The sequence below is a fragment of the Schistocerca americana genome, chromosome 2 (assembly GCF_021461395.2).
Source record: "Schistocerca americana isolate TAMUIC-IGC-003095 chromosome 2, iqSchAmer2.1, whole genome shotgun sequence".
Lineage (NCBI taxonomy): Eukaryota > Metazoa > Arthropoda > Insecta > Orthoptera > Acrididae > Schistocerca > Schistocerca americana.
The window spans coordinates 713,550,734-713,568,229 of NC_060120.1; the positions used below are offsets into that span (position 1 = coordinate 713,550,734).

The window sequence follows — 17,496 nt, forward strand, 5'->3', positions numbered from 1 at the left end:
TGTCAGAACGGAGGGAAAAACAAAGAGACGAAAAACTGGCTCAGATGCTACATGAGCAGGAGAAAAAATTAACGCAAAAGCTCATTGAGCAAGAGCAGCGCAGTGAAGCGAAGCTAGATAAAGCGAACTTGCCGAAATGCGGGACACTTGCAAAGAAATCCCCGATCTTGTGCAAAGCTTAGCCGGCGAGATGCAAAACTTACAGATATCGCAGGCTAGGCTTGAAGAAAATGTCCAGGCTTTAACCAACCACGTGGATCATGTGGAGATAGATGCACGGAAAAGTATTGATACATGTTTGGAAGTGCAAGCTCGAAAAGTAGAAAAAGAATTAAATGAATGGGTAGAAGTAACGGGTCGCGAGATATTAGCAAAGATTGAAAGCGACGTAAAAACAGCTGTAGAACAAGCGACTGCGGCCGCGAGTGTAAATATTGACGCTAGCTCTGCCGCTCTACGTGCCAAATTAACACAGATCAAATCCCGTGTGACAGCGGAGTTGCCAAATTGGCAACAGGAGGTCACGCGGAGACTGTCTGCGTTGGAAAGCATTGCAAGCAGTGGCGGACAGATAATGAATCCAACTCCGTGTACCGATTACTATAATAACGCAGACTGTATGCAGGGTGCGAGTGCGCAACCGCAACCTAATGGGAATTATGAGCACAAACAACATGCGATACCGTGCAGCGCACATCACAAAGTAAGGAATGTCCCAGAATGTAGCAATCAGATGTGCAAAAAAGAGGACAATGTAATAAAACACAGGACATTCCAACCCTTCAATAGCGAAAAACGAAATGTCCACCCTGTTGTATTTATTAAGAGCTTCAGGAATGTGTTTCCCAGGACATGGACGGAAAGACAAAGAATACAGTTCGTGGTCTCCTTTATTCAAGGTGATGCGGCACTGTGGGCGACCGACGTGTCCGAAAAATGTTTAACGATGCAACAGTTTGAAGGTGCTTTCTTGCAAAAATTCTGGTCTGATAGCGTCCAAGAAAGACTACAAAAGGAGTTGTACAGTCCAGAAATGTACAATCCTAAGATGGGAACATTACGCAAATATTTTGAAAAGTATATAAACAAAACCAGGTACTGGGACGAGCCAATGTCCGATCGTGACATAATCAGATTAATAAAAATGAAGTCGCCCAGTGAAATTAAAAGATATTTCATCAATGTGCCAGAATACGATATAGAACAATTCATGGAAATAGTGGATTCTGTTGACTTATTGATCGAAGATATGAAAACCGAAAACAAGTGGAACCATGCAGGCTGTAATCAACAAAAAGCCGATTACAATAGCAGCCACAGTAACGGTAGTAACTTAGTACCAAATGGTAACGGGAACAGGCAAGAGCACCGGCAACAGAATCGAGGCACAAACAATGGCAATGGTTATAACGGCAATGGTTATAATCGTCAAAATCGAAAGACATCATGATGGACGCATGAGTAATGGATATAACGGTAACGGCAATCCGCAATGGTGGAACAACCGAAACCAGTGGTGTGGTTGTAATGAACTGACACGACAGTGGCAACAAAACACAGCGCCATAATGGAACGCCAACCCAGGTCCGTCACAGAACAAGTCAGGAAGTTACAGCCAACCACCGCAAAACCAGGGCCATACACAGTATCAAAATACGCCATCGGCGAGGCAGGGCGGCCAACCCAACAGTAGCAACAACAACAACCAGAACCACAATGTGAGGTTAGTGGAAGTGACAGACAACTGTCAACCCACTAATGCTCATTCGCTAAACTAAAGACAGCCACAATACACTCTCCGTTGTTGGCTGCAGGATGGTGTAGTGAGGGCACATTCAGGAATGAGAGCCATAAACTTTGTATGCTGAGATACAATGAGGGAACAAAAATAGAAAAGGAATTTGTAGACATACTGCAGAAATGTAACCAAACCGAAGTGTTGTGCAGGCTATATTGCAAGCAGATATGTACGGAGCACCAATACAGATAATAGTCGATACCGGTGCGTCAACCAATGTCATGAGTGCTAATTTTTACAAGTACTTGAGTCAAAATAATAGAATACTTGTATTGCCAGTGAAGAATTGTCGTGTAACAGGTGCAGTAGGTGCACAATCTCATATCATAAAGCACCAGGTGCAAGTCAAGTTTACGGTAGGAAATGAAGCAATGAAAAGCTCGTTCCTAGTAGTTAAGGGATTAGGTGTTGCTTGCATCTTGGGGATGGAATTTTTACGCCAGAGGGACGCAAAAATCGAGCTCTTGTGCGGGGAAGTAAGCCTTATAAATGAGGGTAGACGGGTAATTTTGCCATTGTTGAGGACACGGGAAGTGCACGGTAAATATTGCCGGAGCTTTCAGTCGAGATTCGAAGGGATACAGGTAATGAATTTATATTCTGACTTAAGTACAAGACAAGCATGTTATAACGAGTTTATTACTGAAGACAGAGAGGAAAAAAGGAAACTGATAGCCATGAAAGTCAGGGAGTCAGAACATTTTACTGAAGCACAACAAAACGAACTGACTCAGCTACTTACAGATTATGAGAATGTGTTTTCGGAAAAACCCGGTGTTATCGAGGGCTACACCTGTAACATCGAAGTGGTACCTCACGATACTTTCTGTCATGCAAGCTACACCATCCCGTGGTCAAAGAAGGAGGCAGTTACGAAGGAAATAAGAAAAATGCTTGATTGGGGGATAATTGAACCATCTCTATCCCCGTACAGCAGTCCGCTCGTGGCCGTAGCGAAAGCGGACGGCAGTATACGTCTCGTGCTGGATGCGCGATATTAACAAAATAATTGTACCTGTCAGAACGCGACCAGAAAACCTGGATGAACAGATACAGAAGATTTATGGAGTTAAATATCTCACCTCTGTCGACATGCGTTCGTCGTATTGGCAAATCCCACTAACTGAATCATCAAGAAAGTACACTGCCTTTGTGTTTGCCGGCAGAAGTTACCAATTTAAAGTTTTACCATTTGGATTAAATGTTAGTGCAGGTGTCTTCATTGCAGTGCTCGATACAGTATTAGGACCAGATTTGTTGGACCGAGTAATGTTGTATGTCAATGACTTATTAACAGCTACTCCCGATTGGGAAAGCCACATGGATACGCTGAGATGCGTACTAAAAAGATTTTCTGAGGTAGGCGTAACAGCAAACCTCGCAAAATCCAAATTTGGCAGGGAGAGAATAAAATTTCTTGGTCATGTAATATCACCTACAGGTATTGTGCCTGATCCGAAGAAAATGGCAGCGATTGAGAACTTCCCTCCTCCTAGAACCAAGAAACAGTTAAAGGCATTTCTGGGTCTAGTGTCATTTTTCAGACGATTCATACCTGACCAACTTTTAAATAATAATACCCTGTTAAACTTGTTGAGAAAGAATGCACCCTGGATATGGAATGAACTGTGCCAGCAGTCATTTGAGCAAATACAACAAGCCCTTCTAAATGCTAATCCACTGTCACATCCCCACATGTCAAAGGAATTTTGCCTTGCTACAGACGCTTCCACTGTCAGGCTAGGCGCCTGTTTATTCCAAATCGATGAGGAAGGTGGAAACAAGAACGTAAGAATAATCGGTTTCGCAAGTCGAGTGTTGTCAAGTTGTGAACGACCATATACAGTCACTGAACTCGAAACACTAGCAGTAGTATGGGCCATGAAGAAGTTCAGATATTATGTGTACGGAAAAAACGTAAAAATTTTCTGTGAACATCAGGCCTTAAGTTTTTTGCTGACATGCAAGTTAATGCACGACAGGTTGACTAGGTGGGTGCTTGCTCTGGAGGAATATAAATTTCAAATAATGCATATAAAAGGTTGTGACAACATAGTACCTGATGCTTTGTCACGGTTGCCGCAAGGCCTGCCTGAGCTAACAACAATACTAGAACAGGCAACAGAGTACAAAATTTTACTTATGAAAGACCCTACTTGTCGAAATAAGTTCCTGCAGGCATGCAACCAACTGCCTAGTTTACAGGACGAAGATCCCGCCTTGGGAAAAGTCAAACAAGAACTCCTATCTTCGGGTGGAAATCAGATAGGTAGCCATTATTCTGTGCAAAATGGGGTATATACTACCGGAAGGATGTTAACAAGGACTTGTGGTGTATCGGTGTACCGGAAGTATGTATCAGTGATTTAATCTGGCACGTGCACCTTTCGTGGGGACACGTGGGTATTGAAAAATGTAGAGCACTTCTCGTAAGACAATGTCATTTTAAGAATACGAAAAGAATAATTCAGAATGTTGTAAGGACATGTGTAGTTTGTCAAAGGACAAAACCTACAAATCTGCCCACTGCAAGTGAATTGCACCCTTTTGTTCCTAACAAACCATTACGACTAGTTTCTGTTGACATTCTAGGGCCACTACCCACTGGCAGAGGTGGTGTGAAATATGTATTTGCTGTATATCATGCCTTTTCCAAATTTCTAAAATTGTATCCTGTAAAAGCTTCAACGGCCACACCCCTCATTCAGAAATTACGAACAGATTATTTTGTTAATGTTGGCAAACCACAGATCATATTATCTGATAATGCCACCTATTTTACTGGTCTTAAATGGAAAACATTTCTACAAGAGCAAGGTATTAAACACATTTTTGTAGCTCGATTTCACCCGGAGAGCAGTCTTGTAGAGCATAAAGAGTCGAACAGGTTCATGAGAACTTACATTCCGAATCGCCACACCAAGTGGGCAGAATACGTTTCGACTTTTGAGGGACTCCACAATAGATTGCCACATTCAGCCACCGGTTATACTCCACTAGAAGTCATGTTTGGAAAGAATGAAACCGACAGCTGGCTGTCACCATTACCAACTGTACCACGACAAGTCGTACCTCACAAACAAATTATAGCTGACACTTTAAATAACTTAACGAGGTGCGCGGAGTGCTGAAAGGAGAAGCATGACAAGAAAATAAAGAAGGTAACAGTGTATCAACCAGGTGACTTGGTGCTAATAAGGACTCATCCCAAGTCATCTCGGTTAGCGAAAAAGAACAAAAAATGGCAACCGGTGTATGCCGGGCCCTATAAAATCATAGACATACCACATGGATGTAGCTATTTGTTGGGTGACGTAGAATCGGAAGAGATTAAAGGACTCTATCCATACAAAGACTTAAAGAAGTTCGCTCAGTAGAGCAACGTTTACATTTGTGTGTAGTAGGCTAAGTTTATAGTGTATTTTTTTTTTTGTGAGTAAATATTCAGATTTTAGTGTAACATTTAAAGACAATGAGGCACACAAGATTAGTGCGATTCAATTTTGTAGATGTTAAGGAATAATAGTATTTTTAAGCAATTGCATTTTGAAGAAAAAAAAATGAATGTAGGTTTAAGAATATTTTACAAATTTCATGTTTAAACATGCTTTTAAAATATTACAAAAAAAAAAAATCAACAGCATTTAATGATGAAAGAATTTTTCATTAGTGTGTCATGAATATTTTTGAACTGTAGTAGTAATGAAACCTATGAAGCTGACTCCTGCCAACAAGTGTGGGGGGCGGATATCATCCCACTCCACCACGCCCGGCCGAGACAGAAATGCATCGCCAACCGTGCAGCCGATCAGCTGATTCTGATGTTCCGCGACGGCGAGAGACACGCTGGCGTCAAGCGGGCGTTGACCTCTCCGCAGCCGCCGCGAACGCCGAGCACCGAACACACCAACTGACGCCATCGCGAGCTAAACGTCGCGGCGTAGATCATCAACGACACCGCAAGCAATTGTTATAATGACCTCATTTCTTTGCATAGTGCAACAAAACATTATTTGTAATGTATGCACATCCTGTACTCCAATGACATCCCAGAAACAATTAAGTGAAAGTGACCAAAGCAGTTAGTCTGTTGCTCTGCTGAGGTTTTCCCCAGGGTTTCCCTAAGGCCGCGCCAAATGGGAAGCGAACAGTTGACACCCCTGGGACTTCATATATTCCGGACTAACTCGTGCTTGTATACCTTTTAACACTGCAAAAGTTGCAACCCTAAAAAGAAGCAGCCAAAATGAAACTAACTGTATTCTATGTCCTTTTGTACATGACTGTATACGTAACCAATTGTATATTATATTGTTATGTAGATAACTTCATCCGTATTACACCTTGTGTGCAACACACCTCAGTAATTACAACGGTTTAAACATACGATGTGACATATGTAAACTGTGAAAGAAAAATCTGCGTGTGGACACTGTGGACATGAAATAGGAAATATTTATGTCAAAAAACACAAACATTTTTTATGACATAAACATTTCGGGGGGCAATATAGCGTCCCCAGTGCTATATTACGAAAAGACTTAAAAAACAGTATTTATAAAGACACATTTAAGAATTGAATAATATATTTTTATCATGTAGCCGTAAAATAATAATTTCTCTATGTAAGTTTCGATTGCAAAGAAATAATGTATGACAAAATGATCTAAAGTGACGACAAGATACGCTCTTTTGTTAATTTTTTAGTCGACTTCACTCCTTCTCTTGTCTTGATTGTGTATAGACAGACATCTTGCGAGTGCTGGCAAACGTAAGCATATTTGTATGAGTTAAGCATATAATATATTCATTTAATATTATTGTGCAAGTTTAATTTGTAAGAGGTGATCCCGATTTCATGTCCGCCTTCCTTGAATTAACCTGCATTCAAATAATTTGCAGTTCAACAATCGCAGCGGCCGATGCAGCAAACGACGCCATTACGTGGCGATATTAACTTATGAAAAATTAGCGGAAGCGGAAAACTCGCCCGCTATTAACATAATATTAATTTTTCTTCACAGCCGCCCGACGTTGCAGAAAATACGTAGCTTTAAGATTCTTATTTTCAGTACCATAGCCAACAGCCAGAGCTAGGACTCCGACTACAATACAATGGTTAACGGAGGTAAGAAAAATACTCTCGCGCGTGTGTGGGCCGCAATTGTAATTAATAACTAAAGATTTCTTGCTTTAAAGTGAACTGACTAGCCGAGGAAATTAATATGAAAAGTTTATTACATTGTTCAACTTATATGCTCATGTTTTAAGATTCAGCGAGTCCAACATTCATTAACGTAACAAATAATTTGAGATTAATACTGTTAAAAAGGAGAACTTCAGGAAAGCATTTAATCGTAAATCAAAATTAAATGAAATATCATTTTTATTAAGGCCCACCACGTAAGTCGGTAACAATCAAAATAATAATAATAATAATAATATATTAAATTACGATGGCCGACGGACGCGAGAAGGGGCATAGTAATTTGTCAGATAAAATCTGTAACTGTGAAAGTAGTTACTTGAAGGCTAAAGTGCAAATTGAGGATCTGTCTAAAAAGATGTCAGAATTCCAAATAAACACTTGCAAGGGCATAGATAAATATTTAAAGGACCAAACTAAAAAATTAGATGATGATCTTTCTGAGTGGACATAAGTTAAAAATCAGGAAATCAAAGAGAAAGTCAATACCACTCTCGAGTTGAAACTAGCTGAGGTAGTTAAGGAAAAACAGATGGCAAATGATGAACTTATCAAGTTATTTACTACTGAGTTTCAGGCTGTTAAGGATAAAGTAACTGAAGAATTACCTAAGTGGCAGAGTGAAACAAATTGTAAATTGTCAGAATTAGAACAAAAATCTTCACGAAATGTACTGACTAAAAACAACTATTCAGAAGACAGGCCTAGGAATAATATATCTGTAGTGAAGTAAAATGTAACTGTTGTGGGGATACACCCAATACATTTTGTGACTGTTATGGAAATGAAAATGACACTTTTGTCCAAAGGGGGTACTTGTCATCTTTAAAGGTTGAGACAAGCATATTCAAAAGCAGACAGTTTCCTACCTTTTCGACTGAAAAAGATGACATCCATCCAAAAATTTTCATCAACAATTTTAAGCGTATTTTTCCTCACATTTGGTCTGAACATGAAAGACTTCAAATTTATTGTGTCCAAGATCACAGGTGAAGCAGCACTGTGGGCTGCAGAAGCGAGTGAGAATTGTAATAAATGTGTGGAGTTTGAACAACTTTTCTTGCGAAATACTGATCGAGTAGCAAACAAGATAGGCTATAAAAGGAGGTGTATCAATCAGAATTTTATAATAGTAAACGAGGTTCATTAGGACAGTAATTCCGAGGTACTGGAGTGATCCTATTTTCCAAATAGAAGTGATATGTATTTTGAAAGAAAGATTACCTATTCATATACGTGAGAAACTTACAAATGTCCCTGAATATAACATGGAACAGTTACTGTCTGTGGTCGATTAGATCAATATGATACTAGGAGACGCCCAAGTATGCAATAATAATCAAATGTCTACCTCACAATGTAATAATAATAATAATAATAATAATAATAGTACTAACAATAACGACAACCGAAATAAAAATACTAAATCTATACTATACGAAGGAGGACAAGCGACATCTTATGGCTATAATAAAGCCAATAACAACAATCAATATAAATGTAACACCTATTATACTAAAGAAACCTATGGAAATAATAATAATCAGGTGAATCAGATTAGTACAGGAAGACCAAATTGCAACCGCAGACAGAATGATTTGAATAATCAGTATGGTAATTCACAGAGACGTGATAGATACCCAGAAGACAATCCTGATAGTATACAACCTTGGAAAGACCCTTCGACACCTGAAGTTCAAATGTAACTCAACAAGCACAACATCCACAAGGACCAATACCACTTGGTAACAGAGCAATAAGGTCGCAAAGGGAACAACTACCAAATTCTGACCACACTGTACATATTGTTGAAGTACATGAACCACTGAATATGACATCTACTGAAAGATTAAGCTAGAAATGGTCACTGAAAGCCTTCCTAGGATGACTGGAGAGGATGAGGAGGGCAGGCATCATTTTAAAGTGAATGTACTGAGGTACAATGATGATTTGGATCTAAGGGCGGAACTGATTGAAGAAAAACCCTACATTTCGAATAAGTGTGGACGAATTTTGCAGGCAGTAGTTCAAGCAGTAATAAACGGTATTCATGTTGTAATTTTGATTGATACTGGAGCAACTATTAGCGTAATGACGCAAGATTGTTTTAAAGACATTAGTCGAGGAGCAAAAGAGCTTACATTTCCTGTTACTGGATGTACTGTACCTGGAGCATTTAGCACGAAAGCGCAAAAGGTCTCAAAGCAGGCATGACTCAACATTATAATGCGGGGGGGCTTCAACAGAACATACCTTCTTGATTGTTCCAAGAATGTCCGAACCATGTGTTTGGGGTCTAGATTTTTTGTGTAATGCTGGAGCAGTCATCAATTTAAAAGAAGGAACATGTACCTAGAGCTCCGAAGGTGACATTTTGACAGTCTCTATGACAAAGGGCAAAATAGTTCTGGATCAGTATTGCATGAAGTTAATGGTTAGCTGTATTGGTATTTACTGTAATATAGTTGGTGATATTTTCTATATTGAATATACTGGGAAGAAATAAGTCAAGTTACACTTCAGGAGAAAATCTCTGAATCTGAATACCTATCTGCAAATCAACGAGATGACTTGTGTTGCTTGTTAAGTAATTATCTGCTCATATTTAGCAAATGTCCGGGACTAATCAAAGGTTTTGAATACGACAGTAAGACGTATCCACACAGATCTTTTTGTCGCACTTCCTATTCTGCTCCTTGGTCAAAGAGAGAGGCAGTCAAGAAAGAAATAAACAAAATGTTAGAGTGGGGAATTATAGAGCCATCTCATTCTGAATATTGTAGCCTTCTTTTGGTAGTCCTCAAAGCAAATGATGACATCAAGATTAGTTCTAGACGCCAGAGAGATAAACGAGATAATCATACCCATACAGACAAGACTTGAGAATTTGGATGAGTTAATTCAGAAATTCTGTGGTGCCCGCTCCCTGACATCCCTTGATATGAGAAATTTATACTGACAAACGAAAATATCTATCAAATCTCAAAAGTATACTGCTTTTATTTTTATGGACAGAAGTTACCAATTCACTGTTATGCTATTTGAACTAAATATTAGTGGAGGTGTATTTATGTCGGTGGTAGACAATGTACTTGGATGAGATTTGCTCAATAGAGTTACCTTGTATGTGGACAACTTAACTGATCATTACCAAACATGGGAGAAGCATCTTGATCTTCTTGATAAAGTATCTGCGGAATTCTTGGAGTATGGAGTACCAGTAAATTTAATGAAATCTAGATTTATTACAGTTATTGCAAAAGAACATCATGTGGAAATGGACCCCTGAGTGTAGTCAAGAGTTTCACAAAATCCGAGACGCTTTAGTTGACGCCCAGTTGTTACATCCTCCAAAACTTGAACAAAATTTTTGCACTGCCACTGATGCTTCTGAAACAGGCCTAGGTGCTATGCTTTTCCAAGTGGATGATCCACAAGATATGAATACCATTAAGATTATAGGATTTGCAAGTAGAACACTCTCTCAATGTGAAAGTGCATACTGTACCACTGAGTTAGAGCTACTAGCTGTGGTATGGGCAGTTAAATTGTTTAGATATATTGTCTATGGAAAAAGAATAACCATATTTTGTGAACATAAAGCTTTGTCTTATATTTTTAATGGGAAGAATGTTTCACACAAGGTTAACCAGATGGGCCTTGTTACTTCAGGAATATAACATTTCAGTGCAATATATAAAAGGAAAGGACAATGTTGTAGCAGATGCTCTATGTTGTTTGCCTAGAAGACAGGATATTGAAGAATTTGAGGAACAGACTTTAGATTTCAAAGTGATGAATCTGTCCATTGCATTTTGTGAGAAACAAATTCGTTGATACGTCACAGTTGTAAGAACAAGATCCTTAATGGAAATCTATTCGAGATGTAATCAGCCAAGGAGCTATGAATTATTCTGGTAGTCTATATACTTTACAATCTAATACACTATTTTGAAGAAAAACTCATGATGAACCATGGAAAGTATGCGTCCCACAGGAACATCTGAAATCTTTACTGTGGTATACACATCTGAAGTGGGGACACTTTGGATCTTTAAAATACAAAACCAAGTTAGCCCAATATTGCCACCATCCGAACTTAGAATGCATGGCTAGTGACATTCTAGAGAAATGTAAGATTTTCCAAAAAACTAAACCCATCAACTAATGCCGAAAAATTGAATTACATTCAATCATACCACACCAACCTTTGACATTGATATCTTGTGATGTGTGTGGACCTAGTCCTACTACTCATGGAAGATTTAAGTATATTCTGGCATTCTACGATATTTTTTCGAAGTATCTGAAATTGTATCCTTTGAGGAATCTATATGTGCGTCCTATGTTAAAGAAATTTGTCAATGATTTCATAACAAGAGACTGAAAAACCGAAGATGATATTGACAGACAATGCTCCCTATTACACCAACAGAATCTGGAGAGAGACCACGAAGGAATGCACATTTCTATCCCCGCGGGGATCCAATCAAAAGATTTTTCCACAAATTAAATCGATTTCTATGTACCTATACAACACACCAACCTTTCAAATGGATCGAGTGTTTATCAGAATTTAAAAGGATTTATAACGACTTGCGTCATACTTCTACAGGATGTGTGGCAAGGATGTATGGCACTAACCACTTTATGACTGCATCTTTCATTCAAAAATAAGCAATGAACTCCCTGCAACATTATGTCTGATCATATCCAGATCTGGGAACTACAGTGCCTTGTACAGACTACCATGAAGATTACAAAAGAAATGGCTGCGTTTGGAGTGGTGGCCTGACTGGGAAGCATGGGGTGTTGATGAATAGCATCGCTTTACATTCAGTGATGAATCATCATTCTGCATTACCTTGGCTGATGGCTCTGAGCACTATGAGACTTAACATCTGTGGTCATCAGTCCCCTAGAACTTAGAACTACTTAAACCTAACTAACCTAAGGACGTCACACACATCCATGCCCGAGGCAGGATTCGAACCTGCGACCGTAGCGGTCGCGCGGCTCCAGACTGTAGCGCCTAGAACCGCTCGGCACCTTGGCTGATCCTCATCGGCAAATATGGCAGCGACCTGAGGAGACGTTCCATTTTTTCCATGTTTTAGAGAGGGATGCCAGTGTTACTCTTGGCACCATGGTGTAGGGAGCCATCGGGTATGAGTTAGGGCATAGGTGGTAGCGATTGAGGGTTTTCTGACAGCACAATGGTGCACCGCAGACATCCTGCATCCTCATGTAACAGTATCAAGGTGTCGTTTTTAACAGCACAGTGCTCGCCCACACAAGGCATGTGTGTCTATGAACCGTCTGTGTGATGTCACTCCCATGGCCACGAAGCTTCCCCAATCTGTCCCTAACTGAACATGTGTGGGACCAGGTTAGATGTCAATTCCAACACAGTCCCAGTATACAGGAAATCAATGAACAGTTACAACAGTAGTGGGCCATCTTGCTTCAGAAGGTGACATAATGACTTTTTAACATCCTTCCCAACCAAATCAGTGCATGCATCAATGCTATAGAGGATGCGTCATACTGACAAGCTGGCTCATCTTTGTAAAACTGACTAGATACTATAATCACTGAAATAACCCACTCAGCATTGAAGTGTCATTTTATTTCCTACTCCGCTTTTAGGTGCTTCACTTATTTTGTCAGGCAGTGTAGTATAATAGCATCTGTGCATATAAAAGGAGAACTGCAAACAGTAAAAGTGAATGGCATATCTACTGAGGATTGGAGTTTAGGATACGACTTTTAGAATAAAGAAGAATGAAGAAATCCAAGCTTGCCTTAACAGTTTGTGCATGGTATTCGCAGTTCACTTCTTTATAGGATTAAACTCTCCCCCTTCTTAGCAGCCATTGTCTTCTTAGCAGCCATTGGACACAAATTGTAGTAGCAATTGTGTTATTTACATTTAACACACATAACTGCAGTCTCAGGCTGCCGAGGCCACACTGCCAGCAGCAGCGCATGATGGGAGATGCAATCAGGTGGGGGAAGGGGGGGGGGGGATAAGGAGGAGTCTGAGGCAAAGAGAGGGAGGGATAGCAGGGTAGGGGTGTAGGATGATAAACTGTAGCCTGCGGGAGCATACAGGGATGAAGTGGAGAGAGGGTCAAGCAGTTAGGTGCAGTCGAAAGGTTAGACAGAGGGTGATGGAGGGTTAGTCGAAAAGGATAGAGGTAAAAAGACTGTGGGTACATTAGTAGAATGGAGGACTGTGTAGTTCTGGAGTGGGAACAGGCAAGAGGCTAGAGGGTAAGGGCAAAGACTAACAAAGGTTGAGGCCAGGAGAGTTACGGTAAAGTAGGATCAACTGCAGGGAGCGTTCCCATCTGAGTAATTCAGAAAAGTTGGTGTTGATGGGGCTGTGAAGCAGACACTGAAATAAAGAATGTTGTGTTGAGCGGCTTGCTCAGCACTGGGGTGGTCCGGCTGTTTCTTGGCCCAAGTGTGCCAGTGCCCAATCACGCAGACAGACAGCTTGTTGGATGTCATGCCCATCTATAATGCAGCACAGTGCTTGCCGCTTAGCTTGCAGATCACATGACTGGTTTCAAAGTTTTCCCTATCTTTGATAGGATAGATGATACTTGTGACCAGACTGGAGTAGGTGGTGATGGAGCCTTTGACAGTAGTTAGGCTTCACCACTGTTGTTTTGAACCACAAGGATTAACTGCTGGAAGCACTCCGGCAGCTGTCAGATTCAACCACCTACAAACCCTGCCGCAGTGAACCCGCTCTAGAAATCCAGAAAGCTCTTCAGTCTTCCCTCGAATCCTTAAGCCTATTCCAGAATCTCTCCCCCAAGTCCATCACTCTCCTCTCTCCTACTATACCTGGCACTCCTACCTTCTGCATGCGTCCTAAGTCCATAAACCCAATCACCCAGGCTGCCTCATTGTGGCTAGTTACTGTGCCCCCACTGACAGAATCTCTGCTCTCATAGATTAATGCCTTCAGCCTATTACAGGCAACCTACACTGGTATATAAAAGACACCAACCATATTATCTGCCGACTCTCCATAATTCCTGTTCCTTTACCACATGGTGCCCTGCTCATCACTATTGATGCCACCTTCCCTTGCACTAACATCCCTAATGACCATGGACTTACCGCTATTGAATGCTACCTTTTTCAATGCCTGATGGAATCCAAACCCACACCCTACTTCCTAGTTGCCATGACCAACTATATCCTCGCCCACAATTACTTTTCTTTTGAAGGCATTACCTACAAAAAACATCCAGGGTTCAGCTATGGGCACTCGCATGGCACCAGCCTTTACTAATCTATACATGGTCCATCTAGAGGAATCTTTCCTTAACACCCAGAATCCCAAACCCCTCACCTGATTCATATTCACTGATGACGTCTTCGTGATCTGAATTGTGTGTGAGAATAACCCATCAACATTCTTCCAGAAACTCAACGCCTCGTACCCATTCACTTCACTCACCTGGTTCCATTCAACCCAACAAGCCACCTTCCTCGATGTTGACCTCCACCTCAAAGATGGCTATGTCAGCACCTCTGTCTATATCAAACCTGCTTACCACTAGCAGTACCTCCACTTTGACAGCTGCCACCAATTTCATACCATGAAGTCCCTTCCATTCAACCTAGCTACCTGTGGCCTTCACATCTGTAGTGATAAGTTGTCCTTCTCAAAATACACTCAGGGTCCCACTGAGGCTGTCACAAACAGGGATTACCCTCCCAACCTTGTACAGAAACTGATCCCCGGTCCCTTATCTCTCCAGTCACCCTCCACCTCCCAAGGTCCCACTGTCCTACCACAGAGGAGTATTTCCCTTGTGACTGAGTACTACCCAGGACTGGAGCAACTGAACCACATTTTCCGCCAAGGTTTTGACTTCCTCTCGTCGTGTCCTAAAATGAGGAATGTTCTACCCACTATCCTTCCCATCCCTCCCACAATGGTATTCTGCCTCATTCCAGTCCAGTCACAAGCATCACCTATCCCAACACAGATGGGGCTACTTGTGAAACCAGTCATGTGATCTACAAGCTAAGCTGTGACCACTGTGTTGCATTATACATGAACATGATACCCAACAAGCTGTCTGTCCACATGTATGGCCACCGACAAACTGTGGCCAAGAAACAGCCAGACCAGCCCATCGCTGAGCACACCTCTCAACACAATTTTCTTCAATTCAATGACTGCTTTACAACCTGTGCCATCTGGATACTTCCCATCAACACCAACTTTTCTGAAATGCACAGGTGGGAGCTCCCCTGCAATATACCTTACGTTCCCATAACCCTATAGGCCTCAACCTTCATTAGTCTGTTTCCTTATCCTCTAACCCCCTCCCTGTTTCCATTCCAGCACTAAACAGTCCTCTATTCCACCAACCCACCCAAAGTCTTTTTATCTCTCTGCTTTTGTGCTAACACCCCCGATTGCACCTAGCTGCCCAACCCTCTGAGACACTTCGTCCCTGTATGCTCCTGCAAGCAGCACTTTATTATCCCCCACCCCTACTCTGTTGTCTCTCCCTCTCCCCTCACTGCCCCAACCTCCTCCTTACCCCCACCACCCAGTTGTGTCTCCCATCATGCACTGCTATTCGCAGTGTGGCCTCAGCAGTCTGAGATCATGGTCATGTGTATGTGAGTTGCATTTGTGTGAGTGTGTGCATGTATGTTCAGTCTCCAACAATGGACTTGTTAGCCAATAGCTCATTTTATGGCAGTCTTTTTGTTGTGCCTATCTGCGACTCTGCATCTCTGCTATATGGAGAGTAGCAACAATCCTTTTCATTATACTATTACATTCCATCCTGGATCTTCTGTTGTTGTGATATTTACATTTCACAGTCTACAAATGCCATTAGTCAAATGCAAGGTAAAATGATGCAACAAAATTTTGTTTTAACTGTGATTACATTTGGACAAATTACTCTACCACTTCCCTGAATACATTTCTATGATAAAGGGGTTGTTCTCAAACAGTGGTATCTGTCAGTTGGTTTCTGTCTGTACTGCACAAGATTAGCCTTCCACCAGGTAATATTCAGCTCTCTCCATTAGTGAACAACAGAAATATTTGTGATACATTAGCAAAAATATTAAATGACTCTCTCCCTACACCTTTTCTTTCCTCTGTGTATGTGTGAGGAGGGGGGAGGAGGGGGGGGGGGGGGGGGGAGAGGAGTGGAAAGGAAGGCATGTATGTGCTGCAGGTTTTCAAGAAATAAATAAGTTTGAATCTGTGGCTATTTCTCTCTCTACTATTTGATACCTCTTTTCTTGTAGAAAAAGCATATTTGCTCATGCCACTTTTCATAAAAACCACATCATATACTCAAAATTGAGAGTCTGCTTACTAACACGTCTGCAGAGAAAGCTTATGTTGCAACGTCTCACTCTCCAGATCAAAGAATAACCCTCAGATCTTATAGGATACATCCTTTAAAGTGGAGGGAAGTTACAAAGCATTAATTTTGTAGCCATACAGAGTAGTTTGTGTAGCCTAAGAAATCGAAATCTAAAACACCACAAAGGCAAACTGAAATAAGGATCACACACTAAAAACCCTTCTTATACGCAAAATCCATAACCTTAATATCTATATACTGGCTGCAATTTATTTACCATAGGAAAACTTTCAGCTATTGACTGCTCTGAAAGCTCTCCAGAAGTCTCTTTCTTTTCTTTCTCTGCCTTTTCACCCACATTTTCCAAATTTTTCGACTTGTTCTTAGCATTTGAAGCTTGTTTCTTCTTCAAAAATGCGGCAAACTGGAAAATACCAAAACAGAAAAAAGATAACTACATATGTATCATTTAACATGTAAAAAGATGGAACTTGACACACAGTCATGATTTTCTTCACAAAAGCATTGCAACAGCATTGTGCATTGTCTACAAGAAAGTTACTGCCCAAAATGAAATATGAAGGATGGTCTGTCACGTGGATTCTTCACAAATAGATGTTTATCAATAACATATGGTTAATCTTATAAAATCCAAACAGCTTTTAGACCTGTGAAATTAAGAGTTTGTAAAATGGCTCTGAGCACTATGGTACTTAACATTTGAGGTCATCAGTCCCCTCGACTTAGAACTACTTAAACCTAACTAACCTAAGGACATCACACACATCCATGCCCAAGACAGGATTCGAACGTGCAACCGTAGCTGCAGCGGGGTTCTGGACTGAAGCGCCTAGAACAGCTCGCCCACAGCAGCTGGCTAAGACTTTGTCCTGAAAACTTCTTAACCTCACTATGATAAACTATTGGAGCCCATGGGATACATAAGAACACACACTTTCAATATTATATAAATATCAACAAAAATACTAAATTTCTTCACACCAACAAGAAAACAAAAAACGCAGTTTTTAATTTCCACTTAAATGTATTATTTATCCCCAGATGAAAAATTTCAACAGAGCAAAGACCACACAGATATATACGCAAAATTTCAAACAACATCC

General features: G+C 40.8%; 1 protein-coding gene across 1 annotated transcript in view; it reads right to left on the reverse strand.

Moving 5' to 3' along the window:
- The window catches only part of LOC124593751 (A-kinase anchor protein 9-like), a 505,072-nt gene that overhangs the window by 447,526 nt on the left and 40,050 nt on the right, over positions 1–17,496 (reverse strand). The window contains exon 2 of the mRNA XM_047132086.1: positions 16,650–16,796. Within this exon, the coding sequence (XP_046988042.1) occupies positions 16,650–16,796 (147 nt within the window). The remainder of the gene's footprint in view (positions 1–16,649; positions 16,797–17,496) is intronic.